The sequence below is a fragment of the Brachyhypopomus gauderio genome, chromosome 5 (genome assembly GCF_052324685.1).
Source record: "Brachyhypopomus gauderio isolate BG-103 chromosome 5, BGAUD_0.2, whole genome shotgun sequence".
Taxonomy (NCBI): Eukaryota; Metazoa; Chordata; class Actinopteri; order Gymnotiformes; family Hypopomidae; genus Brachyhypopomus; species Brachyhypopomus gauderio.
Window position 1 is genome coordinate 219,012 of NC_135215.1, and position 19,683 is coordinate 238,694.

At 43.0% G+C, this 19,683-nt stretch overlaps 1 protein-coding gene across 5 annotated transcripts in view; it reads left to right on the plus strand.

Moving 5' to 3' along the window:
• Positions 1 to 19,683, plus strand: part of LOC143513986 (acyl-coenzyme A thioesterase 1-like) — a 28,245-nt gene that overhangs the window by 3,157 nt on the left and 5,405 nt on the right. For 3 of the 5 annotated variants that reach the window (XM_077004677.1, XM_077004680.1, XM_077004676.1), the window contains exons 4-10: positions 2,672 to 2,862; positions 3,168 to 3,331; positions 4,734 to 4,853; positions 5,003 to 5,085; positions 8,214 to 8,304; positions 8,503 to 8,583; positions 18,157 to 18,298. In XM_077004677.1, coding sequence (XP_076860792.1) covers positions 2,672 to 2,862; positions 3,168 to 3,331; positions 4,734 to 4,853; positions 5,003 to 5,085; positions 8,214 to 8,304; positions 8,503 to 8,583; positions 18,157 to 18,298 — 872 coding nt within the window. Of the gene's footprint in view, positions 1 to 2,671; positions 2,863 to 3,167; positions 3,332 to 4,733; positions 4,854 to 5,002; positions 5,086 to 8,213; positions 8,305 to 8,502; positions 8,584 to 9,190; positions 10,328 to 18,156; positions 18,299 to 19,683 lie in introns of those variants that run through there. The other 2 variants (XM_077004679.1, XM_077004678.1) reach the window with 2 other exon arrangements.

Genomic DNA, 19,683 nt, shown 5'->3' on the forward strand with positions numbered 1-19,683 from the left:
TCAAACGAAACCAAGGACACCAGCAGAAGTAACTGGCAAAAAACGCTGCAGCAAAATAAAACCCTTCCCAAAAATAAAGGCAAAACGGATAGGAAGACATACAGGATTGGGAAAACTTGAGATGGGTCAGGAAGCGACGCATGAGATACTCGAATAAGTAAAGAGAAAGCATAACGGAGAGAGGTGGCGAGACACCATTAAACGATAAGCAATCACAGAGAAAGCAGAGACTGGCTGAGAACGTACGGTTACGCCGGTTTAGTCTGGGACTGACTGGTGCCCCTAGCGACGGCTGGGGGAACTGCATCTGAGCCAGCCCTGACAGCTCGCAAAATGAAGCTCAAGAATTTTGGTAACAACAAAAACCATTTTATTTTACCAAAGCACTTAATTTTTGTTAATTAAATGTGAAAGACACTTAGTTTTCTGTATTTATTGTTCTGTCTTGCAAAGTAGACTGTAGTAGATCATGCAGATTTTATAGACTGAAGCAGACATTTTTATAAATCAAATAGTGTTTTGAATCGAAAATCGATTTTTGAATTGAATTGTGGCCCCCAAAATTGGAATCGAATCGAATCGTGAGATAGTAAACAATTCCCACCCCTATTGTAAATTGTTTACGGGGGGAGGGTGTTGAGTGTAGATTGTTGACGGGGGGGGGGTTTTAATGGGCAAAAAATAAGTGTGTGTGTGTGTGTGTGTGTATGTATATATATGTGTATATATATATATATATATATGTGTATATATATCTATCTATCTCTCGATCGATCACCAGTAGTTGGCGAATTAGTAACTCGTGTGAGCCGCAGGTTGGCCACTACTGTTCTAGGGCATATTCATTTTAATAAACAAACTGCTCTAACTGCCATCATGTTGGGAGAGGGCCAAGAGAGAGAATCAAGTGCAGTACATTCATGTGTGTGTGTGTGTGTGTGTGTGTGTGTGTGTGTGTGTGTGTGTGTGTGTGTACACACATGTGTAATGTATGTATGTATATATATATATATATTAGTGGTGGGACTTTAACGCTTTAATTTCGATTAATTAATTACAGGGAAAATAACGAACTAAAAAAATTTACGCATTTAACGTATGAGAAACTTGCACCATGGAATGTTTCTCAGTGCACAAGTTCCAGACATACAGATTATATGGATGCACAATAAGATGAGCATGATGGAGATGACTGAAGAGGCTTTGCTGGTGGATGGGAAATTTAAATATAAGAAACTTCCAGATGGAAGTACAAACAAAAATAGTGTTATTTGCACTTTATTTAGGAAGGAGTTCGCTTATCATAGGAGCACTTCCACCCTTCGTTACTACCTCAATGCAAAACATGTTGGGGCTAACGCGAAGGTCAGTAATAACTTGGCTGTTAAATGTATTCCTAGTACGAGCAAACAGTGTTGCCAGTCAACACTCGACCACATGTCGGGGTTCAAATTAAGAAACAAAATGTTAAAGTCCACGTCAAATTGACCAATTCACTGCACTCATCTATTGGTCTGTGTAGTAGACTGGTGGAAAAATAAACAATATGTTGAAGTTTATGATTATGTTCCCTGATTCATTCATCATTCAAACTTAAATTAATATTTCTCATGTTAAATACTGAAATGCGATAAAAATGCGATAAATACGATTAATTTATTACAAAGCTACTAATAAATTTTTTTAATCGCGTCCCACCCCTAATATATATATATATATATATATATATATATATATATATATATATATATATATATATATATGTATATATATATATATATATATATATATATATATATATATATATATATATATATATATATATATATGTAATATATATTAGTGCTGTCAATTCCAGGTGCCGCAATTAAAAGTCCTCACCAGGATTTTGCTCAAGCTTGCTAGACAGCACTAATATATGTGTATATATATATATATGTGTGTGTGTGTGTGTGTATGTGTGTATGTATATATATATGTGTGTGTGTGTGTGTGTGTATATATATATATATATAGGCTATATTACACATACACACCACCGTTCAAAAGTTTGGGGTCACATTGAAATGTCCTTATTTTTGAAGGAAAAGCACTGTACTTTTCAATGAAGATAACTTTAAACTAGTCCTAACTTTAAACAAATACACTCTATACATTGCTAATGTGGTACATGACTATTTTAGCTGAAAATGTCTGTTTTTTGCTGCAATATCTACATAGGTGTATAGAGACCCATTTCCAGCAACGATCACTCCAGTGTTCTAATGGTACAATGTGTTTGCTCATTGGCTCAGAAGGCTAATTGATTATTAGAAAACCCTTGTGCAATCATGTTCACCTGAAAACAGTCTAGCTCATTACAGAAGCTACAAAACTGACCTTCCTTTGAGCAGATTGAGTTTCTGGAGCATCACATTTGTGGGGTCAATTAAACGCTCAAAATGGCCAGAAAAAGAGAACTTTCATCTGAAACTCGACAGTCTATTCTTGTTCTTAGAAATGAAGGCTATTCCATGCGAGAAATTGCTAAGAAATTGAAGATTTCATATTCATTTATATGGTTAATCATGAGTGTTTTAAAACTATGAAGTCTTTTTGTTAGCTGCTTTCTTTCTCTTTTCTCCCTCTCTGTTGTCTATTCATTCATGTATTTACACTCTATGTAATTTAGGTTACGAAAGAAAGATGTCCTCTCGCCACGGGTATTCCACATTTCTGTGTATGACGGACATGTTTCTCAGGGTTTTGCCCAGCTCACAGCGTTAGCGAGCCTGGTCATAGAGCGCTGGTACATGGCTCCAGGTGTACGAAGAGTGGATATCCGGGAGAAAGGTGTTAGAGGAACTTTGTTCATCCCTCCAGGTACAAACCCAAACCTACAAACACACTCTGTGATAACCTGACGTCTCCACCTTATAGACATCAATGGGCACTTAAAGGGGAGAACAGCCAACCTTGAAGTGCTGATAGATGAAAAGACTGAGTGGTAGCGTCATACTGCTTAAAGAGTATACTGCTTGTTCCTCTTCGTTTGGAAACGTTTGCACAGTAATACATCAAAATAAGGGGTACCTAATGATCTAATGCACATTGACGTCTGTCTGTCCAATAAACGTATTGCCTCAAGGGAGAATCAAAATGATGTGTGTGTGTGTGTGTGTGTCCAGGCCCTGGCCCATTCCCTGGAGTGCTGGATATGTGGGGAGGGGGGGGAGGGTTGGTGGAGTATCGATCTGCCCTCCTGGCATCACACGGCTTCACTTCTATGGCGCTGGAGTATCTGTCTCCAAGGAAATTAAATAAAACAAAGGCTGACATCAATTACTTTGAGGTAAATAATTTTGTTCTTTTTCCATGACACTTTCACACACCTTTATGCCTGCGCTACAGGCCTATAAGTATGGAAGCAAGCTGTTGCTCTGGACTGAACAGAATTGGTCCTAATTTGACACACTTTAAAAATATTGCCATAACTATTCATATAGGAGAGTACTGCAGTTCTGAAAACAAACACTAGGAACATAGAGCTTCTTCTTATCAGTTTGAGTTGGCCGAGTTACAGAACTGTGATGTTCTGAAAGACATGTTCAAGCCCAACAGTCTTATTGACTTCTATGCCGCACTCCCAAACGACACGTACCCTAACATAAAAAAACACGCAATGAAGATGTCCACACTTTTTGGAAGCACGTATATCTGCGAACAAACATTTTCGCACATGAAACTCCTGAAAACTTCGCTGAGATCAAGATTGACAGATGAACATCTGCATCAGTGTTTGAGACTGGCTGTGACTAGAATGGAACCTGACATTCAACTTCTCACCAGCCAAATGCAGGCCCACAGTTCACACTGATGAACATACATAGGTAAGCTCACTTTTCTGACTTGAATGAGTCATTCTGAGTATAAACAAATATGATCATAAAATCTACTGGGATAAAATGCATAAAAAATGTATTGTGCTGTGTAGGTCACAAGGAAGTTGATGAGAGAGAAAGGTATCTACAAGCCTTCTAGAACCTACAATCTACAAAAGGATTATAAGGAAGGAACACGAGAACTTTGAGGGACTACTCATATGAGTCATTTAAGGAAGAAATTCTGTTCTGACAACTTTACCTGTTAAGATGTGCACGGCACAACAGAAAGTTAATGTTCCACAGACTTTTTTTTTTCTGTGAAGAACCCAGAGAGCATTTTTTGGTGTTATTTATTTTAATAATGGTGTTATTTTTTTCTTAAATAGTGTTATTTAGTTGGTTAATAGTGTTATTATTTATTACCAGACTTTTTTCTGTGAAGAACCCAGAGAGGATTATTTAGTTATTATTTCATAAATATTGTTATTTATTTTGTTAATGGTTAATATTTAGTTTGTTAATAGTGTTATTGTTTATTTCTTGACTTTTTTGTGTGAAGATCCCGGAAAGTGTTATTAATGTTTGGTTATGTGTCGCTTTCTGAAAACAATAAATGTTGCAGCACCCCTGTGATTGTCAAACTTTTCTGTTTCAAACTGACCCCGGCCCCCCATCAGAGAAGAGAAAAGTTATTTGGCCCTCGCAGGAAAAAGTTTGGGGACCCCTGATTTAAATGCAGTATTCATGTTGTTGGTCATGTTTTCTTGTGCCTTGTCATCTTTACAGATGAATAGGCTGATACTGTTAACTCAGTATTTGTCATTTCGCATACTGTGTGTGTGTGTGTGTGTGTGTGTGTGTGTGTTGTAGATGGCATATCAGATCCTGCAGAATCATGCCATGGTGCAGAGAGACAGATTGGCTCTGTTTGGTCTCTCGTTTGGCACGTCTGTCACCCTCTCCATGGCCGCCAACTCCAAAGTCATCAAAGTGAGTTTCCCTTAAACACACGCTTTATCTTTTGTTTCATGTACTGCCACCAAATAAGCATAAATAATACAACCACAGATGCACAAATTGTAATAATTTTTGTGTATGTGCATTTACATGGGTGTTTGTGCATTTGTGTTTGTGTGTAGCCCCAGTGTTGTGTGTGCGTTAATGGCAGTCATACTCCAGTAGTCACAAAGTCATGGGATGAAACCTTTGACAACGTGACCAAGTAAGCACTCAAATTATTTCTTATTATAGAATAGATTTACATATTAGAGAGGGAACATTATCACGTTCGACTAAATTACAGCTATGATGTAATTCATGACACATGACCACATGTGTACTGTTGCTTTTACAAAACAGTTTTACAAAATAAAGAAAAAATTAAGCTGAAAAGAGATTTTTAGTATGTTTTAATATTGTAATTTCTGTCCTACAAAATGTACTTCCACAATGAATAAATTAAGTTACCGTACTTTCCGGACTATAAGCCGCTACTTTTTCCCCCATGATTTGAATTATGCAGCTTATAATGAGGAGCAGCTTTTCTGTAGATGTTTCTTCACCTGTCAGGGGGCGGAGCAGAAAGTGAATCAGGTGGTAGGTCAAAGTTGTAAATCAAAGAAGAAAGTGCTCATTTTCATTTAGCACATGCAAGCAGCAGGCACGACGGAGAAACAAACGTGTTGTGCCAAATTCCCAGTCCCCTTGTTTGCACACGCATAAAGACGCTACAGATAATATTAGTGAGTTACAGTGACTATAACTTAGTTCATTGAGCAGTCTAGTTTTGTCCTAGTTTTGTTTGAATGTTTTGTGCTAAGCGCGATTCAAACCAAAGGATTCTTATTTTCAGCATAGGAATTCAGCATAGGAATAATTACCTTTGCGCTATAAAGAAAGATAGATTCACAGGTTGTAACTTTGAACTGCTTCTTGAAGCTGTGTCAAAAGTAGTGTTGCACGGTATACCGATACTAGAGTAGTATCGCGATACTTCGTCATTAAAAACGGTACTATACCCAGTTTGCGTAGTATCGGTGCTATAGGACTAAGTGCGTTTTTTTTTTTTTTTTTTTTAAGAGCATTATTTCCAAAGAGTGCCACACGGGGGCAGTGTGCGTGTACAGCAGTGCAGCGCTTGCCTCCTCTCTGCAGAATAAGAAGAAACCGTGTACGATGGCTGATAATACAAGCAATATTGCGGACCGTCCTCAGCTTGTTGAAAAACTACACGCACGAAGCGAAATATGGAATTATTTGCATACATTTCAGACAGTCATGGCAACCCCGTGGACACATCAAAACCGGTCTGCAAATGGTGCTTTAAAGCTGTACCAACCAAAGGAGCCAATCGATTCTTTTGACATAAAATGCGCTTTCGTTTGACCCACCCAAGGTGCCGTAATGCACAGAACAGTTGGTAATGCTGAAATGGCAGCTAAAACAAACGCAGTGTGTTCGCAGCCCGTCTTAATTAAGCAAGGAAAGCAGCAGAAGTGCTGTGTGGAAATACTTTGGATTCGAAGCAGATACAGATGGAAAACCGAAGGACATGAACAAGCCAGTTTGCAGGCGGTGCATTCGGAACATTTCAACGAAGGGCGCTAAAGCCTGGTTTATACTTGACGCGCCGCGAGCAGCGCGAGGGTCTGCGCGGCGAAAATGATGTAATCGCGGTAGCCTCGCGCGCTGTCAATTCGCGAGGTCGTGCACCTTTTTAGAATTTTGTAACTTAGCGCGCGCCGCAGCGCAATGAACAGTCATGTTTGTAGGGTTCATACACCAACAAGGTGGAATTAAAGCACTTGTACGTCACTTTCAAGGTCCATTTCAATATTTCCCAGCACGTTAAACTTTAGTTAAATATGTATACATATACTCGAAATTATTCGCTTTTTTATCACATTATTTAATGGTTGTTTATTTTCAAAACGCCCAATTTTAACGTCTTCACGTTCTCTCATGTTTCGTCCTAGAATTACAAGAGGCTCGTATTTGTTAACGTAATACAAAAGAACGGTTCAGTCAGACAGCTATTTGTTTCAAGCATTTTCAAGCACGCGGACAAGGTGTGCGGACTTGCGCGCTACGGTCACTCGCGAAAGTTTAAACCTAACTTAACACAACGAATCTGGCCAAACACCTGAAGGCACGCATATTTGTACAAAACATTCCAAGAGGTTGGTGATTATTCCCATTTCTAGTATTATAGCTTACAAAATTATGTGTCCAATTATGGTACTCTAGCAAATGTCATATTCTTGGTTTAAGAGCCGTAAGTGCGACAGCATACAGGGAGAAAAAAAGTGATCGTACTACAATGGATCAATCATCTATGAATACTGAACTCTAATACTGAAGTTTTAGTTACATAAAGAGTTAAAGTTGTTTAAAGTATACTTAAAATACACGTTTTGCACTAGCCTTTTTTAACTTCTAAATGTGAATTCCAGAGTGCACTAGTATTATTTATGTTAATTTATATTAATGTGCAATTATTTATTTTTCTGTTTTAATGTGGTAGGGACTACACCTTTTATTTATTTGACATTTGTGAAACAAAATACAATATTCATTTGTTTGTTTATAAAAAATAAATAAAAAGCCTTTAAAACGGAAATGAGCACAGTATCTGACTTTGGTATCGAAAATCGTATCGAATTTCAATACTTTTTAAAGTATTGTATCGAAGTTGTAATTCTTAGTATCGTGACAACACTAGTCAAAAGTGCTATACAGATGAGCTGGCCAAGTTAGATTTCCTTGGAAAGGAGAGTGGGGGTCAGCGATTCCAACACGTACCATGTCATTAGCAAGACAAAGGGCACTAATCGCCTCACAGCAGGAAAGTGGGCTACTCGGTGGCTGATTTTCCTCGTGAAGATTTTTGTGGCGTTTGCAGTCCTAGTGTTAAGTGAAACAATATTTTTGTTCAGTAGTAGCTAGCTAGGTGGCACAGTCCGTATGCTCGACCCCGTCTATACTGGTGGGGGTATCCTAACGAATGTGATCAGAGTTGGGGCGGAAATACTGTCCTGCCTAGCAGTTCTAATGCGCATGCTCTGTCTCCAATTTTCATCTACTGCGCAAGCGCATCCAAGATGAGAGCGTCCGTGCGGCCATCTTGGTGGCTTCAAAAATTCACAATGGCAGTCAACGGTGACGTACCGTCCATTATATATACGGTCTCTGGTTGAGGCCAAGACGAGCTTAGGCTTTGCCCTCAGTATATCAGTGACAATGCAGATATGTCTCTTTCCAAGATATGTGATTTATGATTTATGTTTTTTATTTTTTATTTATTTTTTGCTTTTTTTAAAGAAATTTTGACATTTTTTTTCTGACTTTTAGATGTGTAAATAAAATGCGGGTAGAGAATAATCAGCTCATCTGGAGAGACATTATCCTGCCAATCCCAACAGATCCTAGTTTGAAAGTGGATGTAAGTTACATGATGATTATTATAATAATGTAAAATATATGTTTATTTACTATATTGTGCTTCAGTGTAGTTTGTTTTACTGCAGAATATTGTTAATGACGAATGGGTGTGTATCATATTTTGTGTGTATCTGAATGTGTACAGGTTTGAATGTGTTTGTATCTTTTTGCCCATAATGAAGTACAGTATAACACACAGGTTGGCCAGATAACTTGTCCAGTGCTGTTGGTGGTTGGTGGTGATGATCAGAGCTGGCCCACTCTGGAATCTGCTGAAGATGTAAGATGATACCCGTGTGCCATAATATACATACATAACCTATAGTACACAGTATAATGTTTTATTTGTTCTAGTAATACTGATGTATTTTATGTTGCATAGTGACCACTGACTCATGTCACTGTTAGTACACGAAAATTCTTAAAACGCAAACACAACACACTGATTGTATTTTTTTTAACTAGTATAACATCCTGCATACCGATTTTCAGCCATCTCAGGGTACCCGCGGGTCCTTAAAAAGTCTTGAATGAATGATCATTTTCATATATGTACAACTTGAGATATCTAGTTTTATAGTGGACTATGTCAGGCATCTGAGGAATTTTAAAAATGGCCGCTGGAATGTAGCTGCACAAAGGGGTTAACCTTCCATTTCCAAACAGGACTATAACTAAGATAAACGATTTTATGTTCTAAAAATGTGATCTAGGTTGATTTTGACAGCAGAGCAGCCTACTGGCAAAAAATATAATGAGTTATGATAGCTTGTGTGTTAGCTGGTTTATTAATACATTCACATTAAGAATCGACAAAGTGATTATCTGGGATTTTCAATGTTGTGCAAAGTAGGTTTGAGGGCACTTTGTGTCTTTTGTTGGTGTAGCCGGCAGTCCCCCTCCTGGCCGCTAGGGTGCGCTTTGCCCAGCCAGTAGTAGATGGCTAACCGGAATGTAGAGCCTCAGTCTTGTATTGTACTGTGTGAAGGTAAGATGTGAAGAGAAACATCCAACTAAATGTAATGGTTTAAATAAACCATCCGTCTTCAGACATCTTTATTATTATGTTCTAAAGCTGTTTTGGTTCGATATAAAAGATCATATTGTTGATTTGAAGACGTTTTGTATGGTATGTTTTAGTGCATTACATTGAAAGTGTAGCGCCAAGAGTCGTCACGTACAGCCACAGTGCTAATTCGCTAACGTTCGTTATTCATGTTCCAGGGTAAAAAACATTGCTGTATGGTTTTATATTGAAAATTTGTAGTTCTGTGCAGTATTCTTGTGGTTAGTGAGCAGTCGGTGACGATATGCATCTAGTGAGAATTCTGTAGTAAAATCAGTCTTGTATTGTACTGTGTGAAGGTGCCAGAGAGAAGTGATGCTGCATTATTGCTGTATGAAGAGAGAGATCGTCGGGTAATAAAACCGCTGCGACTGCACGGCGATTGAAAAGAATACTTCTGGTGTCCAGTCTCCCTTCTTTTCCCCTACGACAACCAAAAAAAATACACAACGCAGAGCCAGCGGGAAACTCAAGGCGGACTGAGTGCGTGGTGGTTAAGCGCAGGACACAACGGGTTACATCTTTGGTGCCGTGACAACCCGGATCGCAGTCAGCAGTCACAGATTTGGTTTCTATATCCTTTGAACTGATATCTGTTATTGGTTTTGAATAAAACAAAAAATAATAATTTTGTGTATATATATATAATACTAATAATATTCGTTTTTAGTACAGTGGTTGTGATCCTGTATCTAGAAATAGATGATGTGCTTGTGATTTAACTGGTAAGCCCATAAATATTTGGGTGTATTATGCTAGATGGTGGCAGTTGTAGTAGCACTTGTATGCTGAAGTTCGTATAGGCTACTGGTCTGAAAAAATTATTCTTTTTTTTTTTTTTTTTTCTCTTCAATTGATTTTATTTATTTATTTTTTGTCGCAAAGCACATACACTGTTTATACACGCATATGTATAATATATATATATATATATATATATATATATATAAGCACCCTGCTGTACAAAGTTAACTCCCCCAAGCTTAATCAGCAAAACAAATGGCTAGTGGTGGCACCCCTCACCGACCAACCTCAGTAAGACAGCGGCTTGCCTCTGAAACCCCATGGCTTTCTGTCAGACATGACGCGGCCCAGTCACACTCAGGTAGCCCCAGGTATGACGAAGCAGTGTGCATCGTAGAGGGTGTAGCACCCGAGCCTGTTAACCGGCCCAGCCAGCCTCACACGCCTCACACCAGCCCTAACCCACCAGCGAGCTCAGCCGTTCAAAACTTATTTGATGCCCACATTCCTGCTACTGCCCCATTGCCTCATTACAATCCACCAGTCCAAACGTTCCAGTATAGCCATCAACATGGGCCCACCCCAGATGAGTACCCAGGGCATCCAGCTGCCCACCAGACCTACTACTCTCCTCCGGCTGTGCCCCATGCTGCTCATCTGGTGACAGCTCCTAGTCAGCAGCAGGCCTACTTCGCATCTCCTCACTACTCCAACCAGGCTCAAGCACTACACGCCCCCCCAGCTAATTATCTACCAACCCCAACCACAGTACCTGGGGTGAGGTTCCCAGCACACGTCCCTGGTAGGCCAACCCTAGCATGCGGGTTCACCCAGACACACCAAATAAAGAATGTCCAGGTGTTCAGTGGAAATGTGGAGTGCAAGATTTTGGTGGATGACTGGATAAGAGACATGCAGTATCTGCTGAATGCTGGAGGCCTTACGCCGGACATTGACTTTGCTACAGTGGTTCGACATTTAAGTGGTGAAGCCAGGAAGCTGGTTTTGAACTTGCCCACAGATGAGCGATCTCCGAGGAGAGCATTTGAGGAACTGAGGGCAGAATATGGTGATATTCAGTCGTCTCTTGACCCACTTGCGGACTTCTATGAAAGATCGCAGAAGCCAGGTGAGACCGCATGCTCGTATGCCATTGCCCTAGAGTCCATTCTTTGCACGGTGGAAGAAACACAAAATGGCGGTTACCCCTTTGCTGACAGGGATGGAAAGTTAACTCGTCAATTCCTGAGAGGATTACATGATGAGGAAGTGTACATGCGTATTTCCCCAATGAAACCCAGACTCATGAGTTTTCGGGAACTCCAGTCTGAACTGCGCCTCCTAGCCAGGGAATCAAGAAAATCCCTCTCTCAGCCGAGAGTAAAAAGGCCAATTAACCAAGTCCATGTAGCAAACGCAGTAAGTGAGCAAAATCATAAACCAGAGTATGTGAGAAAGCGGGATGCTGATCTAGCTGAGTTGACGGCTTTGGTAAAAAAACTGGCCCTGACACAGGAGGAGCATATTACCAGAATGGCGGCATTGGAGTCAAAAATTGCTGCCACTCCCCATCCATCTAGTGCAGTGGCACCGAAGACTGGTGACAAGGCTGCCTTGGTGTGCTTCCGCTGTGGCGAAGCAGGGCATGTGGCTAGAGTGTGTAGAGCAGTGCTGACCAGTGATGACCAGCCTCAGGTAGGAAGACAAGCTAGCCAACAGTTAAACGCCTAGAGCCCGTGGTTGTAGGGGAGACTGCGGGCATGGTTCATGAGTCCCCCAAAGACAAGGAACATTCACATGCTACTCCACTAATTGGCCCAACGAATGAAGGCAATGTCAGAGTGAATGGGACGATGTGCAGAGCCCTGATTGATTCAGGGTCACAAGTGACCACAATTACTGATGAGTTCTGGCACAGACATCCAGAATTACGCTCCCAAACGCCCCATCCGACGGACATTCCCATAGAGGGTGCTGGGGGCCAACGGGTGCCTCACTTGGGCATCTTGCATATCAACCTCTCGTTCCTGGAGAGGTCATACAAGGGAGTACCGGCCTTTGTCGTCCCAGTCTGCAGCTATAGAGCCTCAGTCCCGCTGCTGATAGGCACAAATATAATACGGGCTTCACAAGAACACCTGAAATCTGAATTTGGTAGGCAATACCTGTCAGTTGTACAGCAGTCTCATCCTGAGTGGTACTCTGCCCTTGTGGAGATGGAGGGAGCAGAATCAGAGGAAGGGACTGGTAAGGTGGGGCCGGTGAAGTATATTGGACAGAGGGCAAAGGTCATTCCTGCGGGGAAAGAAGTTAATGTGATCGGTAGAGTCTTTGGGGGCCCTAAAAGACGGGAATACACTGCTCTTGTTGAGGGGTTATCTCCCCTAAGGCTCCCTGATGGCCTAGCTGTCGCTCGGGTCTTGGCAAATGTAAAAAAAGGCTGCGTTCCTGTTCGTATAATGAATCTGTCTGGGCAACCTATGAGAATAAATCCGCACACCTCCATAGCTGAAGTCTCCCTCATAACACAAGTGTATGAGAGGGGGAAGGAGGTGAGCGCAGAGAGAATCAGCTCTCGGGCCCACACTCTCCAAACATGTCCGGCCCAAGACCAGTCCCAAAACGAGCCTGAGCAGGATATTGTGTCCTTATTAGACCTCAGCAATGCCTGCTTCGAGACAGATAATCAATACCTGCAGATGATAGAGGTAGTAAAGCAGAATAGTGATGTGTTTTCCAAACATCATTTGGACTATGGCCACACGTCGGTCGTTAAGCATGAGATCCCCCTGGTGGACCCCAAGCCTTTCCGGCTACCCTACAGGAAAATACCTCCATCCCAGTACCAGGCAGTGAGGAAGGCCATCACAGAAATGGAAGAAGCAGGTGTAATAAGTCCAAGTAAGAGCCCGTACGCATCTCCTATTGTGGTTGTCACAAAAAAAGATGGCTCCCTGAGAATATGCATGGACTACAGAAAACTGAACTCCTGCAGCACCCGCGATGCTTTCCCTCTTCCTAGAGTTGAGGAGGCCCTGGAGGCCTTGGGGCAAGCTAGATATTTCTCCACATTAGATTTAACCTCCGGTTACTGGCAGGTAGAGGTGGCAGAGGCAGACAGGCACAAGACAGCATTCAGCACACCGATGGGTCTTTTCGAGGCAAATCGGATGCCGTTCGGGTTACAGAACGCGCCATCGACGTTCCAAAGATTAATGACCTGCTGCTTTGGTGACCTCAACTTTGAAAGCTTGCTCATCTATCTGGATGACATTGTTGTTTTCTCAAGAACCTTCGAGGAGCACCTGGAGAGGCTGCGGATGGTCTTTAGCAGACTGAGGGAGTATGGCCTAAAGTTGAAGCCTCAAAAGTGCCACCTGCTAAGACGAGAAGTGCGCTACTTAGGCCATGTGGTGTCCAGCGAAGGCATTAAAACTGATCCTGACAAGATCAGTAAAGTGGCGGAATGGAAGGTGCCAGGAAACCGGCACGAGGTGTTGCAGTTCCTGGGCTTCGCGGGGTATTACCGCAGATTCATTGAAGGCTATGCATCTATTGCAGCACCACTGTATCGGCTGACCTCTGGCGACCCAAGGAAGAAAAAAAGAGGCAAGAGGGGAATCCCAGCAGCTGGACTGCCATTTGTCTGGACAGAGGAGTGCGAGCATGCCTTTCAGTCCTTAAAGACTAAGCTTACTACAGCTCCAGTGCTTGGCTATGCAGACTATACTCTACCTTTTGTGCTCCAGACGGATGCATCCTTAGTGGGTCTTGGTGCAGTGTTGGCTCAAGTTCAGAATGGCCAAGAAAGAGTTATTGCATACGCTAGTCGTGGTTTGAGCCCTGCTGAAACACGGTACCCTGCACACAAGCTGGAGTTTTTAGCCTTGAAATGGGCAGTGACGGGAAAATTCTACGATCATCTGTATGGGCACAAGTTCTCAGTTCTTACCGATAATAATCCGCTGAAGTATGTGATGACTTCTGCAAGGCTCGATGCAACAGGCCAGCGCTGGGTGGCACAACTGTCAATGTTTGACTTTGACATTCGGTATAGACAGGGAGGGTGTAATGCCAATGCAGATGGCTTATCACGAATGCCAGCCAGTGAAGTAGCTGAGGCCCTGCACACATGCCCGCAAAGAGTGGACACGTCACCCCAGAGGTGGGCACAAGGGCATGAGAATGCTGAAGTAGCCGCTGATGCCACGCAAAGAGACTGTACCCCAAATGAGGCAATGAGCACTGCAAGCCAGTTTTGCAGTGTAGGTAGTGACGCCCTACCAAGCATGACGAAACAAGAGATGAGGGTGGCTCAGAGAACTGATCCTGTGATTGGACCCATCTTGTACTACAAATCACAGTACACCAAGCCAAAACGTTCATCGAGAAGCCAGAGCAGTGAGCATGAGAGGCTTATTAGGAAGGAGTGGAAGAGACTCGTGGTGAAGGAAGGCATCCTGTATCGGCAGGTGGGGGACAGGCAGAGAGGATCCTTCTGCCAGTTAGTGCTGCCAGAGAAGTTCCGTGGCTACATTAAGTCATCACTTCATGATGACTCAGGGCATTTTGGTGTGGAACGCACATTGGCTCTGGTCAGAGAACGATTTTACTGGCCTCGGATGTTCAATGATGTCAAGACATGGTGTGAACAATGCGAAAGATGCTGCCTAAGGAAAACACCGACAGCCGGTCTCCGAGCCCCCCTTGTCAGCATCCACACTAATGCCCCATTAGAGCTTATCTGCATTGACTTCTTGACAGTAGAGAAATCCAAAGGGGGATTTGAGAACATCTTGGTGGTAACAGACCACTTCTCTCGCTGGGCGCAGTCCTATCCTACCAAAGACCAAAGGGCAGTAACTGTAGCGAAGGTGTTGTGGAGGAACTTCTTCTGCAAGTTTGGGTTCCCAGCCAAGCTTCACGCAGATCAGGGGCGAAATTTTGAGAGTGCAGTGGTCAAAGAGATGTGCAGGCTGACAGGTACCCAAAAGACACACACCTCCCCCTACCACCCCCAGGGCAACGGGATGACAGAGAGGTTCAACCGTACCCTGATGGACCTGTTGGGCACACTTCCTCCCCAGTCCAAGGGGCAGTGGCATGAATACATTGATGCCCTGACTTACGCTTATAATTGTACACGTCATGACTCCACAGGCTACACACCTTACTATCTGATGTTTGGCCGACACCCACGGCTGCCTATTGACCTTGTGTTTGGATTGGCCTCAACTACTGACTACTGTGAACACTCAGAGTATGCCAAGACGCTTCATGACAGCCTCAAATATGCTTGTGAGCAGGCAAATCTCTCCTCAAGACATTCCAAGGAAGCTCAAAAGAAATACTATGATGTGAAGGCAAAGGTCAGACAATTTGCACCAGGCGACCGAGTACTGATCAAGGTCTGCCACACCGAAACCAGACAGAAGCTGGCTGATCGATGGGAGCCGAAGCCCTACTTGGTCATAAAGAAGCAGTCTGGAATACCCGTGTATGTTGTTCGGTCAGAAGAAGGCTCAGTAGAGCGAGTGGTCCATCAGAATCTCATGACTCAGTGCATGTTCTTTCCCATGGAGTCTGAGCAGACTCGGGACAATGTGGGTGAGGCGCAAGATTCGAGCGGCAGTGAAGACTCAGAAGCAAGTGACTGCGAGGTGGAAAGGCATGAGGGGAGATGGGAACTTGAAGAGCAGATGGGTGATGTCTCTGAGCAGGACAACAGCCTGATTGCCATGGGAGGTAGCTTGGATGCTCAGGATTGTTCTGGCAGAAGTCAGAATGATACCCTCACTACGAGAGAGCCAGAGGAGACTATGACCAAAGAGGTCCGGACCTCACAAGAAGCTAATGGGTGTACTGACAGTGGAGATGTTCCTCGCCGCAATCCCACAAGAAGCAGGCGAGCCCCGAATAGACTGTCGTATCAGCTGCATGTCCCTGGGGTAGAAACAGTGGAGGACAAGATAGAGAGAGGACGGAAAATTTGGCAGCTGGCAAGAATGGGGAATGGCAGCAGCACTACATTGAATACACCACACACACACACACACACACACACTTGAAGTGACTGATTTAAGTAACTCAGGGACCCAGGGTATGTTCTACATTCTGGAAGGTCTGTTACTTAGATGGCGGGGACGCCATCACCCAACGGAGGGGTGGGTGTAGCCGGCAGTCCCCCTCCTGGCCGCTAGGGTGCGCTTTGCCCAGCCAGTAGTAGATGGCTAACCGGAATGTAGAGCCTCAGTCTTGTATTGTACTGTGTGAAGGTAAGATGTGAAGAGAAACATCCAACTAAATGTAATGGTTTAAATAAACCATCCGTCTTCAGACATCTTTATTATTATGTTCTAAAGCTGTTTTGGTTCGATATAAAAGATCATATTGTTGATTTGAAGACGTTTTGTATGGTATGTTTTAGTGCATTACATTGAAAGTGTAGCGCCAAGAGTCGTCACGTACAGCCACAGTGCTAATTCGCTAACGTTCGTTATTCATGTTCCAGGGTAAAAAACATTGCTGTATGGTTTTATATTGAAAATTTGTAGTTCTGTGCAGTATTCTTGTGGTTAGTGAGCAGTCGGTGACGATATGCATCTAGTGAGAATTCTGTAGTAAAATCAGTCTTGTATTGTACTGTGTGAAGGTGCCAGAGAGAAGTGATGCTGCATTATTGCTGTATGAAGAGAGAGATCGTCGGGTAATAAAACCGCTGCGACTGCACGGCGATTGAAAAGAATACTTCTGGTGTCCAGTCTCCCTTCTTTTCCCCTACGACAACCAAAAAAAATACACAACGCAGAGCCAGCGGGAAACTCAAGGCGGACTGAGTGCGTGGTGGTTAAGCGCAGGACACAACGGGTTACATTAACTTACCAGGCTAGCTACCACACAGAGACCCCTCTTGCAGGCACAGTACAACAATGGGAATCAGTCCTTATGTCAGTGGGTGCATAGGTCAGTTGGCAGTCTGGTAGTCAACCAGCTGCTTGGTGAATACTCAGCAGCCACTTTATAACACTCAATATAGAAACTCTTGTATGTCTACAATTAAAGTCTATACTCCTTCTGCTGTGATTCAGAATGTGTGTCATGATTTAGCCCTTTCTGACCACAGTTTTTTACCACAGAACCCCTGATGGCTGGGTATTTTTCCATGGTGAACCACTCTTAATTCAATGGTGGACTACCCAAATAATTTCGACTGTTATAAGAGGCTGACAGGATGTGCATATCATACAGGGTAGTTGTCCATGACGAGACAAATCTGTATATCTGTGTTAATGTTCATATAAAGTGGTGAAGAGGGCTGTAGATTTAAATGTTTAGTATTTATATATTGGTCAAATTCAACAGATTAGACATTTCAGAGTTCATGTGCAAAATCACTACAAAGTGTTCTAAAGTCTGTTTGAATTACATTGGTACAGACTGTAACCAATGTAATTCAAAATAACCAGTATGTGGAGTTATGTTTCATGTGCACTACATCATGTGTATTTTAATTGCAGTTTTGCCTTTTGACTTCATATAGTCCTTAAATGTTTTTAGTTTCCTGGAAAACTACCAGGCTAATATTTGTTGTTACACCTTTTTCTGCAACTGCTAAGAATGCTAGCTAAACAGCAGTATTTTGACAGCTTGCTGGTAGTCCAAGTGTTTTGCCATGTCTGAGAGTGATATGTTTACACTCAAACCTTGTATCACTACAACTACCAACACAGGAATTAAAACCTGTACCAAGAAGCACAAATAACCATAGACAGAAACATACAATTTAAGAACAAGGACAGCAAGTGCTATCTGCCGAGTTAGTGCTCATTTAATTAAGTACTCAACAAACAGATGAGTCTTCAGTCTATGTTTGAAGACAAGAGACTCTGCAGTCCAAGCATCTAGTGGAAGATAGCTCCACCATCTCAAAAATAGGACAGAGAATAGTCTTGAGTTTTGTGTTCCCTTATACTTTACCAGGTGTTTGGAGTTGAGCTATAACCCATTGTTTGTTTAGCACCATCTATTGTCCACTTCCCATAGATTCAACAGATAATGGAAAAGGCAGGAAATCTTCATCTGCTCCAAGTCCTCATCTACCCTGAGGCAGGTCACCTGATTGAGCCACCATACACACCACACCACCGGGCCACCAACTTCATACTGCAAGATGGCAAAGAAAAAGGTACGTGTACACGTAATTAGAGATGCGACCGATCCGATATAATATCGGTATCGGGGCTGATAATTACGTAATTTAACATATCGGATATCTGCCGAATGCGGCCGATCTACTTACCGATCCATTATCCAGTCTGCAACTTCAGCTGGACAATAAATGTGCCGTAACGTTAACACGAAATGTTCCAGTGATCCGGACTCCACAGTTTACCTTCAACCCCCAGCAGCTTCAGTCTGCAGCTGGCTGAAAAATGACCGTGATAATGAACTAAAACAGTGATTCTCAACTGGTGGGTCACAGACAGCTTGTAAAAAATGTAATAGTCTATTCTTCTAATTTTGTACTCGTCTTTTATCTTGAGAAAAGGCAGAGACACATGCCAGGGCTCCAGACTGTGACTAAAATGGTCGCAATTGTGACCCAAAATACACTGCTCAAAAAAATAAAGGGAACAGTTAAACAACACAATATAACTCCAAGTCAACCACACTTCTGTGAAACCAACCTGTTCAGTTAGGAAGCAACACTGATTGTGAATCAATTTCACCTGCTGTTGTGCAAATGGAACAGGACAACAGGTAGAAATGAGAGGCAATTAGCAAGACCCCCCCTATAAAGGAGTGGTTCTGCAGGTGGGGACCACAGACCACTTCTCAGTACCTATGCTTTCTGGCTGATGTTTTGGTCACTTTTGAATGTTGGTGGTCCTTTCACACTCGTGGTAGCATGAGACAGACTCTACAACCCACACAAGTGGCTCAGGTAGGCGAGCTGTGGCAAGAAGGTCTGTCAGTGTAGTGTCCAGAGGCTGGAGGCGCTACCAGGAGACAGGCCAGTACACCAGGAGACGTGGAGGAGGCCGTAGGAGGGCAACAACCCAGCAGCAGGACCGCTACCTCCGCCTTTGTGCAAGAAGGAACAGAAGAAGCACTGCCAGAGCCCTGCAGAATGACCTCCAGCAGGCCACAAATGTGCATGTGTCTGCACAAACGGTTAGAAACCAACTCCATGAGGATGGTATGAGGGCCCGACGTCCACAGATGGGGGTTGTGCTCACAGCCCAACACCGTGCAGGACGCTTGGCATTTGCCAGAGAACATTAGGATTGGCAAATTCGCCACTGGCGCCTTGTGATCTTCACAGATGAAAGCAGGTTCACACTGAGCACATGTGACAGACGTGACAGAGTCTGGAGACGCCGTGGAGAGCGATCTGCTGCCTGCAACATCCTTCAGCATGACCGGTTTGGCAGTGGGTCAGTAATGTTGTGGGGTGGCATTTCTTTGGAGGGCCGCACAGCCCTCCATGTGCTCACCAGAGGTAGCCTGACTGCCATTAGGTACTGAGATGAGATCCTCAGGCCCCTTGTGAGACCATATGCTGGTGCG